Here is a 25,130-nt window from a genome sequence, read left to right as displayed (position 1 = left end):
CTTTTATAAACAACAGTATAAGAATACATAATTAAGCAATAGATAATTTTACTAATTTTATTACTTAAAAACATAATAACTGGTGTATAATAGTTTAAACAAATCTGTTTAATTAAATATTATTAATTTATCTACCAACCTTTACAAGAATTGATTTTTTCCCATATTATTTTAAGACAAAGACACGCTAAAAATATATATATAAACGTTAATGTATTAACGCTTATTAATATATTTTATAAATTGATATTATTCTTAGCTGTTGACTAAAAAAAGACATTAGATAATTTGAACCAAAAATCAATAAAATTCATTACTAATTGTGTTAATTTTATACAATTATATTTTAAAGTATATAAACTAATAATTTATATATTTAAAGAAATTTTTTTGATAGATCAATAAAATAAATATAAATTTAGTATATATATTCATGTTGAGATGTGCGTTCATTTAAATAAACTTTACATAAGTTTCAAAGTAAAATAAAATAATAGAGCTTATCAAATTATTGGAAATAATTTTTAAATTATACTTAGATAGTCAAAAAATTGTTAAATTAAAACATTTTCCATAAACAATAATAATTTTAATTCTGAAAGGTATTTCTATTAGTTTCAGAATAATATGTGTGTTTTTATTATTTTTATTTTTTTGTGTCTGTCGTCACCTTTCAAAGCGTTAAAAAAGCTTTAATCTTTTACGTTAGTTTATTTTTCGGTAACAAAGCGGATCTAGCTACTTTAAGGGATCAAAAGTAAAATAATTTCAGTACATTCTTAATAATTTAGAAAAACAAGAAAAAATCGAGAAAACGGAAATTTGTATACAAAATCAGTTTTTGTCATACTCAATTCTGTTATTTTGTTGTAATTCAAAAATGAATTACCGTGGATACTTGAAACGTTCAACAAATATTTATAGGTATTAAAGTTATTTAAACATGCATTCACTTTTAAAGTGTCTTGACTATATTCAAGCTATTTTTAGATATTCAAAATTTTTGGATTTTATTTTAGTTTTTTCAGTAAATATTGATTAAAAATGTATATTTAGTGAAAATACTTAAAATTTAATGCAAGAGTTTTTAAAATCTTTTTTTTAATGAAATTTAAAACACATTTGTTTACGTAAAGCTAAAACATTTTATTGATAATATTGAATTTCTCACACATATAACAACGATTTATCAAGACAATTTTGATTTTATTCTTGTTATTCCAAAAATATTAAATATAGACACTATTATGATTGTTCATAAAATTTTCAAAATATTACTAATCGCCTACAAAGCATTAAATGTTATACAATATCCTATATTAATTATTTTTATAACAATTTTAAATAAAATAAAATACATTAGCACAACTTTTTTTTTATAAATGTTCTAAATTTAAAATTTGACAATTTTTTCAAAAACTATTAAAATGTACAAAATATTTTTTACTTACAAATTAATTAAATTTTAAATTTAAAAAATTCACACATGAAAATATAAAAAAAAATTCTTTTAAGTTTATTTTATAACAACTTAAAAAGATGATAAATATACAAGCAACATTTCTTTTTTTCGTGGATAATTCAATGATGAAATTAGAATATTTAAATATAGTTAAATAGCTATATTTTAGTTATTTTTCTGTAGTCAAAAAAATATTATTCGATGGAACTCGAAAGTTTTCGCCATTGTATATACGTATTATTATTCATAGCACAAGATGTAATTTTTTAAATATCTATATTCATTTTAAGCAAAGCAATTTATAGGTACTACGAACCTATTCATTCTATTCAATAGACTAACGGTACATTAGTATTGACTTAAAAGTTGATTATGACTAGTGCTATTGTATGAAATAATATCTTAATATTTAAGTATTATTTAATATAAGAGATTTATTTTATGCGAAAGTTAGTTCAACCTACCGTATTTCTAATAAAGAAATCAGTTCTAGTAGCAATATAAATTTATTCTAAAACATTCTTAGAAAAATAGACAGATAAACGATGGACTGAATCGAAAGCTTCATTTAATTGTTTATCATTAAATTAAAATTTAATACATCAATTACAGCATCTAATAATAATAATTGGTTGTAGTATGTAGGTATAAGTAATTAAAATACTAAATATGACGGATAAAAAAACTATTAATTTAAAAATGGACACTGTTGATTGTTGAACTAAAAACTATTAGCTGCAAAACTTCCATAAAAATTTATAAATATATAATAGAACATTAATTTTATAAGTGGAAAAATGTATACATTTTGTATGATATGTATAATATAATGAACAATTAATAAAAATTATGTAACCTCTTACCCCAATCGTGATCTATTGGGTACTTACTCATGTCAATTTATTTTATGCATAATTATTTTGATAAATATACCACTAAATCAAAATTTTAATTTAATCAAAGTTAAATAATTTTTAACTCATATATTATATAATTCAAGCACATTTACAGTGTTGAGTACTTACATGTTTAGACATAAGACCCCAAGTCCTGAGGTTAATAGAAGAATTCGTATATACAAAAATAAACGCATATCTACATGAAATTTTTAGTAAAGATTCCAAATACATTATTCTAATTAACTGAATTCACTAAATTTATTTGATTATTAAAAATTCGTTCATTTTTATTAAATGCACAAAAAAATTAACCAGTATTTTTTTTCTAAAATCTAAGGAAATTTATTGCACAAAATAAAAATATACATAAAAAATAATTTAATTCTCATTTAAAAATCGGCAAAGTCACTCTATTGTTTAGAATGTGTCAATGAGTAGATCACTGTAATGTGTGAAATAAATTTGAACTCAATGATATATCATTTTATAGTAATCTCGCTCGACATCAACCACTAATAATATTTTATAATTTATTTATTTTATATTATACTAATAAATTGAACTGAATTTTATCGAAGAATCGGATTTATTATATAACAAATATTTTAATATAAATAATACGAAAGTAATACGAAAGTAATTCACTTTCAAGTCAAAAAGTTTAAGTCTAACTTGAAATTAGTCTCAATATTTTAAATTCACGATGTATACAAATCAATTATTTGCGTAACGGATAAGTATCATTGATAAATATTTTTGGAATAAATTATAAAAATATTATAACTAGTCATAAAAGAAAAATTGTTATTTTTGTTTTCATATAATATCAAATTTTGACTTTTATTTAGAATTAAAAATGTCATTATGAAAATAAAAGTTTGAACAATATATATTTCAATATTTTTCTGTACTAAAAATGTAAGAAAATTTTGTATAGCATTTTATCTTACAAACAAAAACGTCATCAATGTTATCATTAGTAAACAATGAATATTAAAATAAATTCAAATTACTATAAAATCAATTTTGTCATTAATTAAATTTGTTTAAATATTCCGGTTTCATCATATTTTTTCCGCAGATTATTTTGAAAATTACTAAACAATAAGTATTCTTCACTTTTTACACACCAAAGTACCAACTAGATCTTATTTTCTACTCAAACGATTGATTCTTTTTGTAGCTTTAACAAACTTAAACATTTTTTGTTTTTTATATATTAAAATGCATTATTCTTTAACCAAAATTAATTCAAAAATATAAAGAAATAAAAGATTATTAACTTAGCCAGGAGTTGTTACCTTCAAAAAATAAAGAAATAAAATAATATTACTAACTTAGAAGTTCTTACCATCGAAATAATAATTATTATTTTGCCTTCGAAATATCAGTAAAATAATCTAAAATAGCTCTCGGGGTTGTAAGTGTATTGGAAGTTGAAAGTAAAAAGAAACACTTCTTTTCTGACATTTAATAAATAGTGTTGTAGTATACCGTATACGCTGGTAGCAGGTAACAGTAGTAATAGCACATAAATCATATGTCCAAATACGTAAAAACAGTGGCTTTATACAATTAAATTTAAAAATAAATTATTTTATTAAAATTATAAATAAAATGAATAAAGAGACTACAAACGTTTTTAATTTTTAATTCATGAATACTAGCTCTATTACATGGCCGTGTATATAAAAAAAAATACTTGTAAATTCAAAATACTGTATTTTAATTTGTGATTAAAATTTTGATCAACATGGCACCATAAATCAGGTGTTTCTATGGTTGTCGGCCTTTTAATTTAACATTATATTCACTATTTACAGAGGCCCATTTTATTCACGTATAAAATGTTTAAACTATCTTTTTTAAATTCTAAAGGCTATTTATTGATTATGTTGGCCCGTTGGTCATTTTGGTTTTTCAAATAATTATGGCGATTGAATCATAGATTTAGATTCATTACTTAATAAATTACCATGACTTTTAAAAATTTAGTAAACTAATTTATGATCCCAATTAAAATAATTGGATTACGTTAGGTTATGTTATCACTATTCAATAGTTTTTTTTTTTTTTACTAAATATAAAATTGAAATTATAAATCCAATAAATTATACTAATTATCACTATTTATGTTCACAAAATGTGTAAAAGTATAATATAATAGAGACACGAAAATATATCTATTATATCTTGTGTGGATCACTACGAATTTTTTGTAGTGGTAAAATGGAGTTGATTTTTTTCTATTCATTTTTCCAAGTTAATTCATAGACCAAACGAAGAGGGTTAGGTTATGTTTTATTTTTTACCCATATTTAGTTTATAACCAGTATTCAAACAAAGTTTTATTTACATACTACTTGCGTGAACTCAGTGATTGCAATGCGAGTCCTTTTGAACTAGAAAATGTTTCATTTTGTGAGCAATATGCTTTTAATTTTTCTAGCATAGAAACTATTTTATCAAAGGAATACCTTCAACACAATAGTTTTAATAAAATTACTATTTTTTTATAATACAAAGAATAATAATCTTAGACAGTAAATTTAATATTTAAATTATAATTATAATAAATATAAATAATAGAGTACTTACTGCTATATAATATGTAAATACATAAATGCATGCTTACTACAGTCTACTTTACCTATATTTCACGGATAGTCTAATATTTCTGCAGCCAATTATTATTTTGAGTTTAATATTTTGACGGCAAAAAAAATGAAAATGTACATTTGACAATTTAATTTTCAAATTAACTGTTCCCTAATTTAGTTTTCAGAATTTATTCTCAAAAAATGATTCAACCTGATTAAATAGTTTTAAAATTAGTTTTGCAGCTGTCACAATATTACCAGTCGAAAAAACACGAAAATATGAAATATTATTATTCATGAATCTATACGCCGCGTAATTATATATTACTAACCACTATTCGGAATATAGCAGCATGATTAAAACACATTTTTATAAATAGATTTTTCAATCTTATATTTATGACTTTGGAAATATTAAATCACTATAAAATCTAACACGATCTCAGGGATCATAATATATACAGTGCTGTTTTCAAACATTTTTTTTAACATTTATTACTTTTGTAATTTCTAAAAAAATGTATTTAATAAGATATTCGAATTCGATTTGATATTTACCTACTATAAATACTTAAAATTATTATTAAAATGCATTATGGCTGTGGAATAATTTAATTTAAAAATATATATATAAATTAATAGGTACTGTTAAAATAGGTATTGTTAAAAAAATGTATTCTGTAAATCACTCATAATTAATTTTTAGTTGAAAATCGGGGGGAGCTAAGAGGTTTCATCCGTCATAAGTCAGATTAAATTTATTCATTCCTATATTAATTGGGGATACTAATTATTTTCCTGCGAGTCTAATAATGATCCATTTTTTAATTATTCCAATTCGAACACTACATAGGTTACAGAGGTACATGTTAAAATAATATTGTAATAAGAGGTAGAAGTTATATTTTAAACGTTAAATACTTATTATATAAAAAATATATATTAACGGTTTAGAAAATATTTGTTTAAATAATTTCAATTTATTTGAAAACAATTTTTTTCTAAAATAAAAAAAAATATTTTTTAGAAAAAGATGTTTTTACCGATTTTACTGTTATTGTTTTTAATTTAATTTAATTTTTTTTTTTTTTAATGCATATTTAATTTCTTAATCGTAAAGAATATTAGTTGAAATACTTCGATATATTATACAAATTTTAGACGGGTATTATAATTTATGAATTATAAGTATTTAAAGTTTAGATGAGTTAAGTGGAATGATATACAAAGATGTACCCCTTGAAATATTGGTCCACTACTACTGCACTCATCTAAATTTAAAATACTTATTAATTATAAGTTAAATGTAATAAGTATGTTATAAACTAATTGATCAAAATTTGTTTTTATGGATTTAAATAGGTACTCCTAATAATATAGTGTTTCGGAATATTAAATTTAAAATGACTATAACTTAAAAAATTATAATAATAAAATAAAATAAAAAGTATCGTTATTTTCCTGAACCACTGTTTTATAATGACTTAAATCGAAGTAAAAAATAACTTAACATCATAAACGTCAGTGTCTTCTGAAACAACGAGTACCGTACGTTAATAGGACGTAGCACCCGCATGTGTTGTTTCCGTCTTACACACGTACGACATAGACAAAACCCGTGTACGCAGTCTTAGTAGAACTCGCTCAATTTCAGTTCTAGAGCAAAATTTATACCTATTATAAAATTAAAACATGACAATATTTTGGAGGGCCAAGCGATGAGTTTTTCCATTATTCTCAATATAACATTCATTTATATATCGCTTAGAAATAGCGAACATTTTTAAATTTTTAAATAACCACTAATTTTTCAAAATTTTAATTTTTTTTTTAAAAACTCATCGTTTTGCCCTCCAAAATAATATTTTCATCAATTTTTTAATAGGTATATGTTTTACTCTAGAATAAAAATTGAGCGAGTTCTACTCAGACTCAGTTTTGTCTATGTCGTACGAGTGCAACGTCCTCTTAAACGTATCTCGTGTAAAAGATTATTATTCCCACTAACTGCGACAGTATTATGACGAGGAAAAAAATAACGCACCCGTCACTTTGTCACGTGTCTAACAGGTCAGCACTATCAGCAGCTGCAGCAGCTGCAGGGGCGCCGGCTGTCCAAGCAGGGCAGCAGTTCCATGGACGCGGCGGCCATACACGTGCACACGTCCGAGTGCGCGCACTTCATACCGCCGCCGCCGTCGCACCACTCGGCCGGCAACGGCGGTGGCGTCGGCTCGTCGCGGTCAAACAGTCCGTCTCGCGGACCGTCCACCGGCGACCGGATGATGCCGCCGCCACCGCTGCACAACATACCGATGCAGCAGCAGTCGTCGGCCGCCGACCATCACGGGTTCGAGTGCGACTTTCACTGTTGCGCGCTGCACGAGGAGGGCCGCCGGATCGCAGTGCACAAGTCGGTGGCCACGTCGCCGATACAGGAGTGCCACCACGCGCCGCCGCCGCCGCTGCAGCAGCCAGTGCAGCAAACGCCGTCATCCGTTGGCCAGCCAGCTTCGTCGTCGCTGTCGGACGGCACGCGCCGCGCGTCGCCCAAGGGCCACGTCCGGTTCCTGGACGCGGCCGGGTCGCCGCCGCTGCCTCCGCCTCCGCTACTGCCGCCGTCGCCGCCCGCGTCGCCCGCGCGCCGGCAGCAACCGGCCCAGCCACAGCCTCAGCCGTCGCCGCCGCCGCCACCCCAGCTGCAACACCGGTCCGACAGCTCCGATTCCGAGACCGAGACCACCGTCATCGAAGACGACTCGATGACCAGCGAGAAATTCCTGTTGCTCATCGACCAGCTGGTCGACAAGCAGGACAGGCACCTGACCGTCAAGGACATCGGCATCATACTGGAGCGGCTCAACTCGAAAATCGTGGACGTCGAGCGGTTGGACCGCGACTACGAGGCCACCGACTGCTACAACTGGACCATCAAGGCGACCATCAGGGGCGACGTGCTCCAGGAGTACGGGATCATATACAACGGCAACTATTACGGCATATCCGAACATCCGGGGTACCGGCAGAACGACGAGGAGCTGCCCAACGAGGACGACGAGGAAGCGCTGGAAGAGGACGAGGACGGCGGAGGCGCGTCTGCTGCGGCGGCAGGCGGCAGTGGAGCCGGCAGAGAAGACCGCCTGCACAGACGTCGCGCCGACGAAGAGGTTAACATTTAAATACTTTATTATGATATAAGCACACGTTGTTACACGCACACACACATACATACACACACACACACGCGCGCGCGCGCGCATAGGCGGCACTTGATAACCAATACCAACTATAACAGGTGCAGAAATCAAAATATATTTTAAATATAAGAATTTAAATTAATCAAACTGCCATCGATAAAAATAAATTGCATTGAAATAGTAAAAATGTATACTATCAGATATAGTGAATTTTTCTTTTGCGACCTCAGTACCTCAACCCTTGTTTTTCTGGTGGTGACAGGGTCAAAGGTATCGTTTCTCATCTTTGAGGGCTATTATTACACCCTCACATGCCTACTCATGAATGTCGTCTATGCACACACACACACACACACACACACACACACACACACACACACACACACACACATACACACACGCGCGTGCGGTGTACCTAATATGTGCGTGATACATTCACGGTTGTTTTTTGTTTGACCTCCACGAGGTTAATGTTTTGAAAACCACGGGAAAAATATTATTGACAAAAAATTATTATTTGTTTTTTAATAGTTCCAATCGACGTTTGACTATTATTAATATTTATTATATTGTTATTAATTATTATTATTATTATTATTATTATAATTATTAATTGTTATTATTCGTAATACTCCCGTCGCCGAACCGGCCATAAATAGGTACTACGATAATCCGTAATGCTACGTGATGATTATAATAATGTTATGTGTGCCTATATGGTGTATAATATTATTATTATTTTATGATATTGTGCCTGTTGAGCTTCAAACAACATTTTCGTGTTACTTGTCGCGAGTCGGTTCGCCACCGCACCATACCTCAGACACGCGATGTCGCGGTTTCGTTTCATGTGTATCCGATAATATATTTTTTTTTTCATTACTAACCGCCATCGTTACTGCCAACATACATATTATTATACGTATACACATACAAATAATACACATACACACATATTATATATTATACATTACACATTTACCAAGTCGTATAAGTTTTATTTGTTAGGAAAAAACAAGAATAAAAACGTTTGGCTAAACGTCTAACCCGAGGTACTATTTTCGATACCGACATACAGGCTGTCAGTGTCCTTTTAAAAAGACAGTTCAGCTTAGGGTTTTTCATTTGTTTAGATGAAACATTATATAGAAGTATTCCCTTATTGCGTACTTCGCATTTTATATAAAAATTATCTTTTCCGACATTTACGAACGAACTAAACGTCGTTAATGCGTATACCATTATTATTATTATTATTATTATTATTATCATTAAGATTATTGTTTATATTATTATTATGATGATAAGTATTTTTTTTATTATTAGTATGTATTATTTTTATGATAATTATATTATTATTACTATTAAGGATTATTATTATTATTATTAATATTAAATACAATATATTACAATATATAATTGTTATTGCTGCGATCTATACAGAAGCCTTATTTTTGAAAACAGAAGTACTGTTTGTTAATTTGTATCCTTTCAAAAAAAAAGGCTATGCAGTTTTCCAAATTTCACGTAACAAAAGTGATAAAAATTAGATCATTGTGTTCAATAATCAATTTGCAATTTTAGTACCATGAAATTAGAATGTCAAAAACAACCTAAGTCTCAGGTTTGTTTTTCATTTTTAAATGGTAATTTTGTCTGGGAAGATGCAAAATGTAATTTTGTATAATAAAAGTATTTTTAATTGATAAACGATAAAATGTCGAGATGAAAATAGGAATATCAAAATAGTGAAACCAAAATAGATGAATAAACTATAATGAATAAAATAAATAATCGCGGTTTTTATTAAATAATAATTATTATTACTTTCGTAGGTCATATTCATGAGTCATGATATTGTTTCAATAGGCTAAATTATGAGGTAAGTGATGTGTTTACTTAAAGCTACGTTTGGCTTAAGAACGATATTTAAAATTTTATTTTATTTAATTTTATTTTTATTTTTTTGAGTTGTCAAAATATAATAGTAGATGGACAAAAATATCTAAAGAATTTATAAAATAGAAGCAAAAATACCATTCAACGTAATTGTTGGATTTTATATCATTTTTACTGGATTATCTTGTGAACTTACTGTTTCGTTTGTTAAATTCATTCTTTTTATTCGAAATTTGTTATCTCGGATACATTGGAATGTTTGTCAGAAGAATCTGTATGTAATTCATTAGTTGTGTACACTTCTGTATTAATGCTCTATATTTACAATTGTTCAGAATATTTGCATTACGGTCTCTATATTTTCTATGATAAATTCACATCATACTTAAAATTCTCCCTTAAAAAAAAATTAAATTTATTTCTTGGAAATATTTGAGAGAGTAAAAAATGATATTTATGTACTAGTTATTTATAAATTTACCAACAAACGTCAGTTATTAATGGTATGTACAACTGTAAAATAAATAGGTATATATTATTTTTTTAATAAAAATCACTATTGTTTAATTTTTCACTAATTTATTTCGCTATTTTTGGGTTTCATTATTTTTTCTAAACATTAAACTCTTTTAAATTTTCATTTATTTGTTTATGATCATTGTTCCTATGTGCACAATAGATTTTAAACAATAATAAATACTTTATATAAAATCTAATTTTACCATACTTTGTTATATTATTGGTGTTTCTTATGATTCAAATATGTCAACTATTTTTGTCTACTCATACGAAACAAACAATAACAGTTAAAAATATTAAGTAATTTATTATATTTGTATAATACATTGCAGGAAAAAAATTTTAACACGCAATCCTTCCGCTCTAATCACAATTTAAATTTAAATAGTATACAGTGTAATCTAATAATTATCCCCATATAGTGAAATAAAAAAATTTTAAATGGAAAAACAAATTGAGATCCATGCTCAATTCAAACATGTTATTTCATTGAAAAATAGCACGTTATTTGTTGACAGTGATACCGATGTCTTCCTAAACTAATAATTAGATAATTTGACATTCGTGGGCAGTTATCTATACGGATTGGTGAACTGTATAAATTTGCTCGAAAAAACACTCTTCTAGCGTACATTTATGGCTTTGAACAACGTCCATTATAAATTATATAATGATATTGCGTTATAGATTATGCATTATTCTGTGCAGAATAATCAAGAAGACCTAAATAATGCCATGGCTCAAACAAAACTATTTTTCATTCCAAGTAATATTACCATAATCAAGATGGTTCTCATTTGCCTTGTATTATAACATCTACTTTATCAAACTAAGAACTACAGTAATATTTATATATACCTACATATTATAATCTGTTATAGCTAAGATATAAATCGGGAAAAATGGTTATAATCAAGCAGTTTAATATTGTTTTTCGAGGTACCACCTAGACCTAAGTAGGTACTTACCATATAAAAACTCCACAACTATATACTATATTTTAGTACGTTGAGCCCAAAAGGATACATATTTGAATATTAACACGTGTATAAAATATTATAGTCAATCCATAAATATTTTATACACAAATCTAATATAATGTCGTTTTAAACACTTGTAGATTGTCCCACACTAATGCCAAATTATTATAAGTTCGAATTGATTTTTGTTTTATTTTTATTTATTAAATATACAAATATACCATGAATAATTGATTTTAAACTAAAAATATGAAGAACAATTTTAAAAGTTAAGATCCTTGTTAAAGTAATTATACTAAGTTACCAAACTCTGATACTATAGTACTGAGGGCTGGATTTAGACTTAATAAAGTCCTAAGCGGACTAAGCTATTTGAGATATGAGCCTCTCTATTATATTCATAGACGGAAATAGGCGGTCTTTGGGGAGGGCTCCCCCTCCCAACAAAAAAATCATTCAGAGCCCTTCTAGATTTTTTTATACATTGTATACGATTTATACCATTAGGGGGGCTAAATCAAACAAATTAATATTTTAGCCCCCACCCCCAAAAAAAATTGTATTTTAACTAGACCTATGATTATATGTCAGTGCCAATTATGATTTTTGGGGATAATACAGAGGAATAAACTGAAATACAGTTAAGAAGTATATAGATAATTGAAATAATAAATCTTTAGCTTAATATTATTTTTATTTATAACAAACTTAGAAATAGTTACTACATTATAATAATAATATTCAATACACGAAAATTTCTCCGTGTTTTATTCATTTAGTGTCAATAATTTTTTTTTTTTTTTTTGGTGTTTGCCGGGGCCCCATATCTAACGATTATATATATCATATAGAATATGACAAATGCTCATTTGAACAATTTTTTGGGGAGTCTTAAGCTATAGCTTGTGTAGCTTATAAATAAATCCGGCACTGATAGTACTGTAATAATTTTCATCCCATTTTCTATTCAAAAGCAATCAATGTAAATAATATAATATACACAAGCAATAATTCAACTAAATTCATAAGCATTGTACTTTCTTTGGAAATTACACAGCATTAACTATGTATACCTAATAATAAGTTACTTAATCATTTTTATTAATAATTGTTATTCGTTTTTAAAAATCGGTAGTGTTTGATTACAATAATAAGCCTTGCTTTATAATTATACGATTATATCGTAGTATATCGAATATATCGTAATTCGGGAAATATTATTATAAAATAGTAATTTTAATTATTGTACCTCTTCACTAATATCATTCATACACGTATAAAAATGTCGTTACCGCCTCTACAATTTAAAAAAGTTAATTATTTTTATATGTCTTCCCCCAATCTTAAAAATCCAGTGATTTTCTTTCCATTTAATTTTAAACTTTTAATCTTATTTTTTATTGCAATCATAAAATTTTATCTTGAAGATTTTAATATTTATTTTCTTATCCTTTAATAACATAATTTGTCACGAACGTATTCTACAACTTGTTCTTAAACACATTTTATCGAAAACCTGTCATAATGTTGAATTTAATTAATAGGTAGTATGTATATGTGTAGACCTTAATTCTGACGCCACTTCTTTTTGAAAAATTTGAGTCATTAACTCGAAGCTTTAGTCAACTTCAATTATATTCTATACACATTAAACATGCTATGAAACAACAACGCCATTGGCGTGACGGTCACAAGCATTATATGTCAAACATACCTACTAACAAAAACAGTAAATGGATTTTATGTAGATATACGAACAATTGTGTAAAAATATATCAACAATAATCTATTACAATATAAATATAAAGATGGTAAACGAATAAATATTAAAAATATTAACATCAAAATATGTTTCAATATCGATGAATATTCATATTCAATATACAAATCGTATTGATATTAAAAAAAAAAAAACTGTAGAATCTAATATTTTTGGTTTGAGCAAAAATTTCCAAATTCACATATATCATTTACAACATTTTCAATGGAATATACAAGCAAGAGGTTTGTAATTATTTATGCGTGATCTAAATTTGAACAATATCTCTTTGAGCAATGTAACTATTATTACAAAAAAGGTCTAAATTTACTTTAAACTTGTTATCATCGCAGTTACCAATAAATTAATTTTATTTAGTCAGTTTTAGGATTATAATTTTTATAATTATTACAGTGAATATAAATATAAAATAGATTAGATTTTGCTAATATTGTATACCTAATGTTTAATACTATAATATATTATATAATTTTGTTGAAAAAAAAATGTTGTACCTAACGTTAAATTAAATTATTATAATCTAAAGACTAAGATAATAATTGTTTAGCGAACTTTGTTTTAAAATATTATTAAGTTACTTAAATATAATTGTTAATAGTTATAGCAGTGGTTATATACATACATATTGTACATAGTTCCGTGACCAAGATTTTTTTTTTTTAACAAGGGCTTCAATATTCAATGGCAAGAAAAAAAATGTTTATTCAGTTTACTATTTGAAAAAGTTAATGGTCCTCTGCCATTAGGGGGAGAGGGGGGCTTAAGCCTGTTTTAGCCTCCTCTTGGCTGCGGCACTGTGTATAGTATTAAGTGATAGGCATAAACGAAATGTTTAATGTATGTACTTCTAATTATCCAGCTCATAAATTCACTATACATTATACTTGTGAAACAATAAGTATATGTATACAGTGATTTGGTTGGTTCGTCGATTATATGCACAATGCGCTACACTGCCTATTTATATGTTGTTTTATACGACAGGAATTTGTTGTTATATTTCATTTAATTATTGTATGTACAGCAGTATACATATATAACAATATTATACATATTATATAATATTATATAATGCATATGTATAATGTATAAAATATAAGAATATAATATTATATTATATAGATATATGATTTCATTATTATATAATACATTAATTTTATTATAATATTAAAATATAAAATGAATCAGTTATACGGCAGACTATTATACATTAAAAAGTGTACACTTATAATATATTATAATATTATAGTTTGATGTAATTTACAAATACCACTCTAGTACTTTCCTATGCGATGAACAAATGTACGGGCAATCTGTTTTAGATTTTGTTGTTGATAAAATATAAGAACAAACATTTTTGCTTGATAAATAAAATACGTAATTAAAGCTCACATTTCCAACACATAAGAATTTATTTTCATCGTGTACAGCCGTACCATCATGAAGCTATTTTGATTCGTACTATATTGTATATGTGTTATTTATATATAGGTACGAGTTGTACGACATAAGTAGGTACAACATGACATACAGAATCCCAGGCGAAATAATACGTATACGTAAAAACGTGTCTGTCAAGTAACTCGTTGGGAAGGAAGCGTACGATGGATCATCGCCCATCGATGACCGCCATATCCCCCTCTCCCGGTCAAAAAGGTCAATCACGCGGGTCACGTCTAATTTTTAATTCAAACTTACAACTTATTTGATAACGACGTTGAATTTGATCCTACGTGATAACTTATTCTTCTGAAATATTAGTAACAAAAGTATATACCCTACTTTCTATAGGTACCAGCATATTATATAAAAACACTAGGGGCGGAAAGGTGGAGAAATCCACCTGGGCCGGTCAATTTAGGGGCTCTAAATTGAAATTATAAATTTGTAATATTATGGTAAATTGGCTGTCTGTCATGCTCATGCATTCTATTATTTTAATTTCGTATCCGCTATAATCAATAATCATATAATATGAATATGATTCTTTATATAGTGTTACATAATTCAGTTATCAGCTTAGTGTGTTGGCATTATTGTCAATAAGTATATTTAGCTATTAATAGATCTTGATATTTACTTATTGTAATATTGTTACTGTATCCGCCGTCACTCAACAGCCAATACACATATACACAAATACGTGTGAATACTGAATAATATACTAGTTATATAGTCGGCTACATATTATAATTTTCGTTTATAAACTATTAAAATTTGGAAATGGATATACAACCAAAAATGTAAAGAAACGATTAGGAGCGGCTGCTAAAGAACGGGAAAGAAAAAATAAATTAATTAAATGAAGCTGCAAAAACCTACCAAAATATAAAAATATTTATTAATAACAAAGCTCTCAAAAATCAATATCAAACACACAATGATTTTAATAATAATATCTTTATTCTTATACGGTAAGTTAGTATTTTTGCAACAATATTTGGAATTATTTATTATAATTTATTTACATTTTCATAACATTTTATTTATATTCATTATTCATAATTGTACCTATTTATTGTTAATTAATTATAGGAACATGAATATGAAAAATTTAATGGTGTGGTTGTGATATTATTATGCTGTTCCTTAATAATAAATTGTTAACTTTTTTTTTCATCTACCTACATTTATTTATTGTTTTTTATTATTTTTTTTTTATTTTGGAATTATCATTTATTTTATATTACAAACAATAACGTAGGCATAATCATTAGAGCTAAAAATATTACTAATACCACTATTTAGGAGGGGCTACAATATTCAAATTAGAAAAAATTGGGAAACTTGCATGTTTTTTTAGTTGGAGGGGAAAGCGTGACAGCATCACCATATTTACACCTATGATATTAAAGATATTATTATTATTACACTTTTGGGTCGGTATATTTCATCTCCACCTAGGCTGATGTACTCCCAGTCCACCCCTGAAAAACACAAACTAATTATGAAACTATTGGATTTTGGCATATAAAAGTTTTAATAAAAAAACCCCCGGATAAAAGTCAGTGAAAATTAAAGATTTTTAAATATTAACATCACAAACCATCCCACGGGTATCTCCCATAAAAGCAGTGGCGGCGTGAACTTCTTGAGTCTTTGAAGCATATTGTAAATTTTAAATATTTTTACCACCATATTTTCATTGAACCAAAAGAAATTAGCAGCAGAGAGTTTCACTTCCACACCCCCCCTCAAATTACAAACCTCTGAATATGATATAGGTAATTATAAGATAAAACAGAGCTAAAATAACTACAACCACGCACGAACGTGAAAATATCAACTTGGTAGAATATTAGATTATCAACTTTAATATTTGTGGTGAGGTTTTACGATTAGACACCAACCCGGACTCAGCCACCTACCCACCAACATAATCAAATATGAAACAATTACTTTAAATAATCCGGCGCTGCATAAAAGTATAAAATTAGTTATAAAAAATAACAATATTATATGTTAACGTGTAAAATTAAAATTAAATTCTAAATAATTTTTGAATAATATACAATTAATTGTTTTTAATTTCTAATAAATTTAATTTAAAAAATATAAAATATAAAGATATTTTCACAACCACGCGAACGCAAGTACTGACACTGTTGAAAATTCGTAAATATATTTTGTCTAATAATTGTTGAATATAAAGTATAATCTAAGATCATTAATGTATAGTTATCGAACAGAAACAAATAATATAAATTATAATCAATTTATTAATATTTAACTAATACTTTCATATACTTATTTCCTATATGCATTATTAGTGTATAATGCATACACTTACAATTTTTACGAGTACTATTATCGAAGTATAAATGTATAATACTACTAAATCACCGAAATGATCAACATTTATGAAATATGTAAAAAAAAAAAATGCAGAAATTTTACAAATAATGTTAAAATATGTATTATTTTATTGAAAATCACGTGAAATGAATTGCAATACTTAATTTATTATGTTTTAGTAAAAATATGTATTTACATACAAATCCCAGCCCTAATTATATAACAATTAAATGTTTCAAGTTTTTATAGTTAATATTTTATGTATTATACTTAACGTAAATCTTAAAATAGTTTGAATTGTTATTTTACATGTACTTAGTAAATATTCAATTTAGTCAAAATTTAAACTTCAGACTCAAATAAAAAATATTTGTGGAACTTTTTTTCTATTATTATTATTATTATAAAAATAAAATTTTATGAAATCACATATTGCATTTTCAAAACTTTATACTTATGATTATAAAACAAGGTTTAAAAAAAATACATCATAATAAGATTAATACATTAATCGTTTTGTACAGTATCTACTATAATTTATATTTATCTATTATATTATTAGTGCTGCAAACGTGAATAAATTTTTACCATTAGCTACAGAAGTACCTTCTAATATTAAATAAAAGTAAAGATGAAATCTCACTACTTCAGTATGTGATTTTACACTAATCTTATTATATAATATTGTTATATATTATCATTGACAAAATATTTAATTTCGTGAATACTATAATTGCTAATTTTAAATTATACAAATATATTGGCATGGCATCCAGTAATGTTAAAGAACTTCAGTATAAGAAATAAAAACTAGACCTTACAAAAATTCAAGTTTAAAAATATAGAATCCCAACGTTTTACTGACATTTTTTACTAACAGACTTTTCAAACTGTATAGCAATAAGCTCAAATAATTAGGTCATAATATAAAATCTCTTTACGTATTTTATTATTAATAATTAAAGTCTTTTTCCAAGTGACTTTTATTCACCATATTATCATATTTTTGCATCAAAAATTTCATACAGTGAACTGTAATCTATACGAAAAATCAAGGACGTGTATAGTACAGTACAGAATATTATAATAATGACATGTAAGCCTAACATGGAAAAGTATAAAGGTTAGACATTTAAACTATATTTAATAACTATAGTTATAAATTTAATATAGAATTTGGAGACATATCAAAAAATTAAAAATTAGGAAGATAATAATTGGCCATGCTCTAAATACAGCTTATACTTATTATTACTTATAAATAGTAATATAGCCATTTTTTTTTAAATAACTAAATATTTAATTAAAAATTCAACCTACTAACTACCTTTTTTTTTTTTAATACACTCTAGTTGTAGAGTAATGTAGATTTGCAGACAATAAGATACAGAGTTTTTAGTAAATAAAAATTAAGTAAATTAATTAATTTGTTATTTTTATTTAAAATTATAAAAAATAATAAACTAATTAGTTTTAACTATTATCGTTAAAGGTATATTAACATGAGTTTAACTAATTAATTTTCAAATATAAACTAAAAGAGTTTAAGTTGTTACAATGGATGTAAGTACCTACCTACATAGCTTTTCGAGTACCTAATACTCAGACAGATGTACTTTATCCATCAAGATTTTATAGTATTGAAAAATATGTTTCAATAAAAAGAATTTTTTTTAAACTGAGAGCTAAGTTTACTAAAAGCAGGTTGTAAAAGTAACTTTAAACTTTCGTTATGCAATTCAAAAAAAAAATAACAAAAAAATTTCATATTTAGTACAATATAGATAATATAATATACAAGTCATCTGCTCACAGCTGCACGTGACAATGATCGACGATACATCAAAACTATGTAATTCCTCAAATATCAAGTACCTGCAGATGAGCATTAAGTTTACGCCCAACGGACTATGGGTATCACTTAAAGGTATAGAAGCATAGTTCCTAAAATAGCTATTTGTTTTTATAATAAATTATTAAATCTTTTTGAGGCTATGGTATCTTATATTATTTTAAACAAATATTATCACTGGATAAATTTTTAATATTTATATAAATATGTTTTAATTTAAAATATTTTTAATAATTATTTAGCCATTAATAACTTATTCGAAAATTTAAATATTAAAAATCAATCCGGTCTATGCACAGGGATTATTCTTCTTTATAAAATATATAACAGGTGCCTTTGCTTGTAAACTGAACCAGAGAGCTGTAATCGTGGAAATACGGAATCTCTTTGTTCCTATGTATGTGGGAGATAGACAGAGAAAACAGATGTTATTAGCAGCCTCTTAAATAGAAAGATGATTTCTATTTTATCTTAATAAGAAAATAATTTGATAATAATTCTATAGTCTACTATAATATATAATATATTTTTAATCTTTTTATTATATATATATATATTAGATACATTTTACTTATATAAGTATTAAAAATGTGTATAATTATATATAATAAACAAAAAAAGTATAACTTTAAAAGTTTAAAGATTCAATGTATAGATATTGGGCTAACATACTTTTAAGTTTTACTAAATTCATACAAATTAAATAATAATATACAAAGTTAATGAAACAATATTTTTGAAAATGTATTCTTAACTTTTTATGTATTTTAGTTTTTATCCTAATTTTTTTTTCAATTATTTTATGAGATCTTGTTTTTAAATAATATTTTATTTAATTAGGTTATTAAGTAACCATAGTAGAAATTTATTATGAATATAAAAAACTCTAATTTTAGTAACTGTCAATACTACCTACCTAATCGTATATTTTATTACCTTGATATATACAAAATATGTACAATCTAAACACAATATTATTTACGAAAAAATTTACAATATTAAAAATTTTATTTTAGATTATATTCAGAAGAAAGGAAATTTTACTTAACTTTAAAACAGTAATAGCTTTAAAATATTCATTTAGGAGTTATTGTTAAAATAAAAATAATAATTAATAGAGATGGTACTTTATTTATTTAAATATTTTTGATAGCTAACAATTATTTTATAAATTCTATCAAAAGTGATTTAAATAAATAGTGAACTTTATTTTATTTTAATGCTTATATCAACTATATCTCATAGAAGTAATTAAATTTATGATATTGTAAATTAATTATTTTGTAAAATCTATCTATACATAATTTATAAATATAATTTTATATTCGCAATAAGTTTAAAAACAGTATAAAATAACTAATAACTAATAAGCTATATGATAAAATTATATGTTTGGACTTATTTTGTCGATACAATAATATCTTTATAATATTATTGTACTTATATAATAACTTGAAAAAAATCGTGCATTATGATTTATATAGTTGAAAATGTACAATTATTATTTAGCTGTATGAAGTGTGTTGTGTGTGTGTACCTACCTATTATACACACATTATAGTTACTAAGAAATATAATATTATAATTTATTACGTTAAAGTCCTCAAACTTAAAATTTTATAATTTATAACTGGCGCAAAAAGGAATCACGTTTTTCTAATTTGGCCGATAACGGCCGGTATTGACGGAAACCGGCCATAGTAGAAATAATATAATAATATAAATTATTATAAATTGTATTATTTACATTTGAGGTCAATAAATTAAGAAAGAAAAATAGATATACATGAAGAATATATATTCATGTTTCTAGAAAACAATAAACAAAATACTGATTGTCTGATTGTCTGATTTGAATTGCATTTTGATTCTTAATTTTTTTTTCTATATTGCATGAAATAACTACAACATTGTAACATTGATAAGACAAGTTCTCTTTCACACATACACCGATCATACATGCTTATCGAGTACCTATTATATTTTTAAATTATATGGAATAAATGTATATTATTATTTATTAAAATTATAATTCATATTTTAAATAACCTAACCTATCACACCCATATCTCTAATAAAAATTATTATTTATAAATCAATTTTTTCACTTATTTAATTAAATTTTTTAGATTATTTTTTAAAGTTTTTATGGCATTTTTGTGTTTTTTTAGGTCATCGACATCCTAACTCTATTTATAACGTATCTATTATAAAATGTGACTAAAATATATTTATGTAATATAAACTTATAGGTAAAGTATCCGTTTATACATCCAATACCTATGTTATTTTTTTTAAACGGTTAAACTTAATCTAATACTTAAAGTGTGGTATATTAAATATAAAATATCGGCTTACTAAATTCTTTAGGCTTTGACGTCATTATTTTAAAATGTATGTTTTCGTAATTATTTGTATATTTTTCTCTTTATACTGTAAATTTATTTATTATTGTATGTTTTATTAATCCAAGATATAACTCCTTTAATTTTTCTTTAAATAATCATTGAACAACGGATTTTATTTAATATTGAGTAGGTTCAATTACAAACTATAAACTGAACCAAATTAAACCACACTTTTATTGCATATAAAATTATCTAAATATTTTACATAAAGTTCCATTTTAAATCTCCAATGCATAGTGATCTTAAAATACAAACATTTAAAAAAAACTGGTGAACACGCATACTTAAAATACCACGCAAAAACCCTCCCGCACTCAAACCCATTAGTTATAGCTCTCTCATCTCAAAACAATCTTAATGTATTAAATAGACGTCTAAAACATCAATAGTATTGAGATATTTTAAAATAGATTCGTTCTCCATCCTTAGAAAAAATAAAAAAATAAGTATTCATCGAGTAAAGTGAACAAATGGTTCTCTTTCTTCTCTCATACTTTTTTTTTTAATGTAATTATACAATATTTTATCACTCATTGTATTTATTACTTATAGCACATTTTTACTACATGTCAGTAGATTTACGCAGATTAAAATCTTGCAACTGTGAGTATTAAACTACTTTAAGCTATTTAAAAATAAAATGATTTACTTTTTTCTTTTATATATTAAAATATCTAGTTAATTATTCAAAAATAAAAAAAATCTATGAAAACGAAGTTAATTTGTGAAAATCTGCAACTTATACTATTTGTCCTACGCTCATAATATAATATATATTAAACATTTATAAACGTTAAACTTTTTATAATATCATACTTTAATTTCTTTATGAATTCTTCAGTTATTTCAATGATAATAATAATAAATCATAATAGTCATTTAACTTAATAAAAATTATACCTAAAAACAAAATATAAAATACGGTTTTATACAATGTAAATACACTATACACGTAAGATCTACACGTTAGATTAAATATAGTTAATTCAAAACCAGTAACATCTTTGATCACTCATAAAATTTAAATGTGTAATTACTTAATTATTAAAACCTATATTTTAATAGCGGTTTATAGTAAAGTATCCATAAACTACTCAAACCTTTATGAAAGTTTCACTTTTGTAATAATATGTTATAAGCCAGAATTTAACAGTAACCAAAAGGGTTAATTCAATAAATTACTCGATAAAATATTAATTACAATTATTAATAGCATTATTAGTATCTGATTTTATACTATACGTAAACATTCTTGCTGGAACTCTTCAATTGTTATTTATTATTAATAGTCATGACAATAATTATGATATTTCAATTTTGTGAATAAACTATTATTATTTATAATATTATATTGTGTTCAAAACACACTATACCTACTTATATCTAATAATAAATAGCCGCCAATAATTTAAAAAAAAAATACCACACACACACACATTATCTCGATAAGTATATATATTTTTACAAAAATATTGTTTTCTGGACAATTTGAAGTCGTAAAATATTATTTATGAAAAAAAATTTATATTTTCTACTATCTGTATCGTTACACTTTTTAATTTGTTTTAATTATCTTCAAAATAGTAAGTTTTTAACGTCATATTCTATAACAAAATAGTTTATTTTAATTTTAATACAATTCAAAAAAATATTATCATAGAAACTTCCATTGAACAATTATATTTTTCTAATCATAGAACATAATCAAAATATTTGAACTAATTTTAGTTAGTTTATACGTTTTTAAAATTTTCATAGTAAATTTGTTTTATAAAAATGAGTTTACGTTTGATAAAAAAAGTTTTAAAATATAGCTAAATGTTTCTCATAAAATGCTCTTATGTAACGATTGTTAAATATCTAAAAATAAATACAAAGACACATTTTTTTATAAGAGTTTAAAATTCAATGTTTGACAATAGTTTAAAAAATTATGAATATTTATAGATTATTTTATATTTAAATATCAGGTGTGGATTCAAGGGGGGCGAATAGCAATCGCAAACCCTTCTCCATAGGCTGGTAAATTTTAGAATGTTTATTTTTGACAGCAAAATAAATATAAATAAAATAATACAGTTAAACTTCCCTTAACTAACACCTCAAAATAGTGGAAATTTCTACAGGAACAGGAACATTAGCATCTAAAGGAAAACCTTTAAATACAGGATATTTTAAATAACGGATACTTTTATAATTAGATTTTGATCATTTTTATCGTAATTACCTATTATCTAAGGATAATGTTGCTCGTATTATAAAGTTTATTTTAAACATTATTATACTATTATAGATGATCTTAATTTCCTTCATAGCCCATAAGAAATGGCCATCTCGTTATATAACTGATTTTGTTTTAAATAATAATATATAAAGTATCTCCATATAGGTATATATAAATTATAAATATATAATACATACGAGTATTATGTTCTAAAATATTTGAAATTGTTCACTTTTTCAATTATCTTCCTTTAGATGGGGACTAAATAGCAAACATCTACAAATAGCAGACAAACTTTCATCGACCGAAATCGTCCGGTATTTAAAAAGGTTTCAATGATAAAACGCATCGTTTCGTCGATTATGTTTCGTCCGTAACATCGCGTCCATTTTCATCGGATTCTGACTACTGTCAAACATTAGTCTGATCGAACACTAATTTGAATAACGGAATAAAATATGTAGATATTATATCAATTTATATTAAATTATTTTATTTATTAAAATAAATTTGTTTGTAAAAATATAAATTTAGTCGGCATAAAATATGATACGCATACGTTTACTTTATCTAATGCTCTAACTATGATCGTCATAGATCATCTACGTCAACCGTATATGGTGGTTTTATTTGCAAAATCAAAAAACAAATAATTTTGTTGAATTTATTCTATGGTCTTTTTTTGTATATATGTGTTTTATATCAATTTTATTATTAATTATTCTATATTATATCATATACAATTAATTTAAAAAGTATAAATGTTTAAGTTCAACTTAATTTATTAAAAACTAATAAGGAAACTTATTAGTTATTAGCGTATAATTATAAAAATATTTATTTTTCTTAATATGTTACCCCCTTCCCCCGCCATCAATTCACAAAAGTAAACAATGTGATTTTCAAATCATGCGTGATTAGTATTGATATCCGTGATAAAAACTGTTTTTTTTCTATTCACGCATGTATCACGCTTTTTCTTGAATAATTGAAGTCTGGTGCTCAATGAAAAATCGTATTTTATAATTTATATTTGATTATAATCCAAGAAATGTTATGTTGTAACTTGTAATGAATTCAAATTGAATATGTTATTCCTACCTAAAATAATTTTTCAAAATCATTCTTCCATAGGTAAAAGCTCATTTGACATATTGTTTGGCGTTTGCGATATATTTTTTTCAGTATTTATGATTTTCGTTTCTAAAATATTAAAAGTAACGAAACTTTATAAATTAGTTAAATATCATGTAAGTGTGAAATAAATTATTATAGTTATGTATACTGGAACCTTTCATAATATGTTATAGTGCTGTACACATTATAACGTAGCACTACTACTGCAGCTTTAATAATAATACATTTTTATTATTATGAAAATAAAGAATAATAAAATACAGACACGTTTTAATTTATATTTTTGTCAACTTACCTATTTATAAACATATTATTACACACACAAAAGTATTTTTAATTCAATACTATGTTTTTTTGTACGTAAGATATTTCATAATA

The 25,130-nt window shown here is 25.7% G+C and overlaps 1 protein-coding gene across 1 annotated transcript in view; it reads left to right on the top strand.

The window, feature by feature from the left end:
- Window positions 1-9,394, top strand: part of LOC113551883 — a 79,839-nt gene extending 70,445 nt beyond the window's left edge. Inside the window, exon 6 of the mRNA XM_026954435.1 lies at window positions 7,032-9,394. Coding sequence (XP_026810236.1) covers window positions 7,032-8,140 — 1,109 coding nt within the window. The 3' untranslated portion in view covers window positions 8,141-9,394. The remainder of the gene's footprint in view (window positions 1-7,031) is intronic.
- The last annotated feature ends 15,736 nt before the right edge of the window (window positions 9,395-25,130 follow it).

This window comes from Rhopalosiphum maidis, chromosome 3, assembly GCF_003676215.2.
Source record: "Rhopalosiphum maidis isolate BTI-1 chromosome 3, ASM367621v3, whole genome shotgun sequence".
NCBI classification, from domain to species: domain Eukaryota; kingdom Metazoa; phylum Arthropoda; class Insecta; order Hemiptera; family Aphididae; genus Rhopalosiphum; species Rhopalosiphum maidis.
The sequence above is the reverse complement of the archived record's forward strand: the minus strand, read 5'-3'. Positions and strand labels throughout refer to the sequence as shown.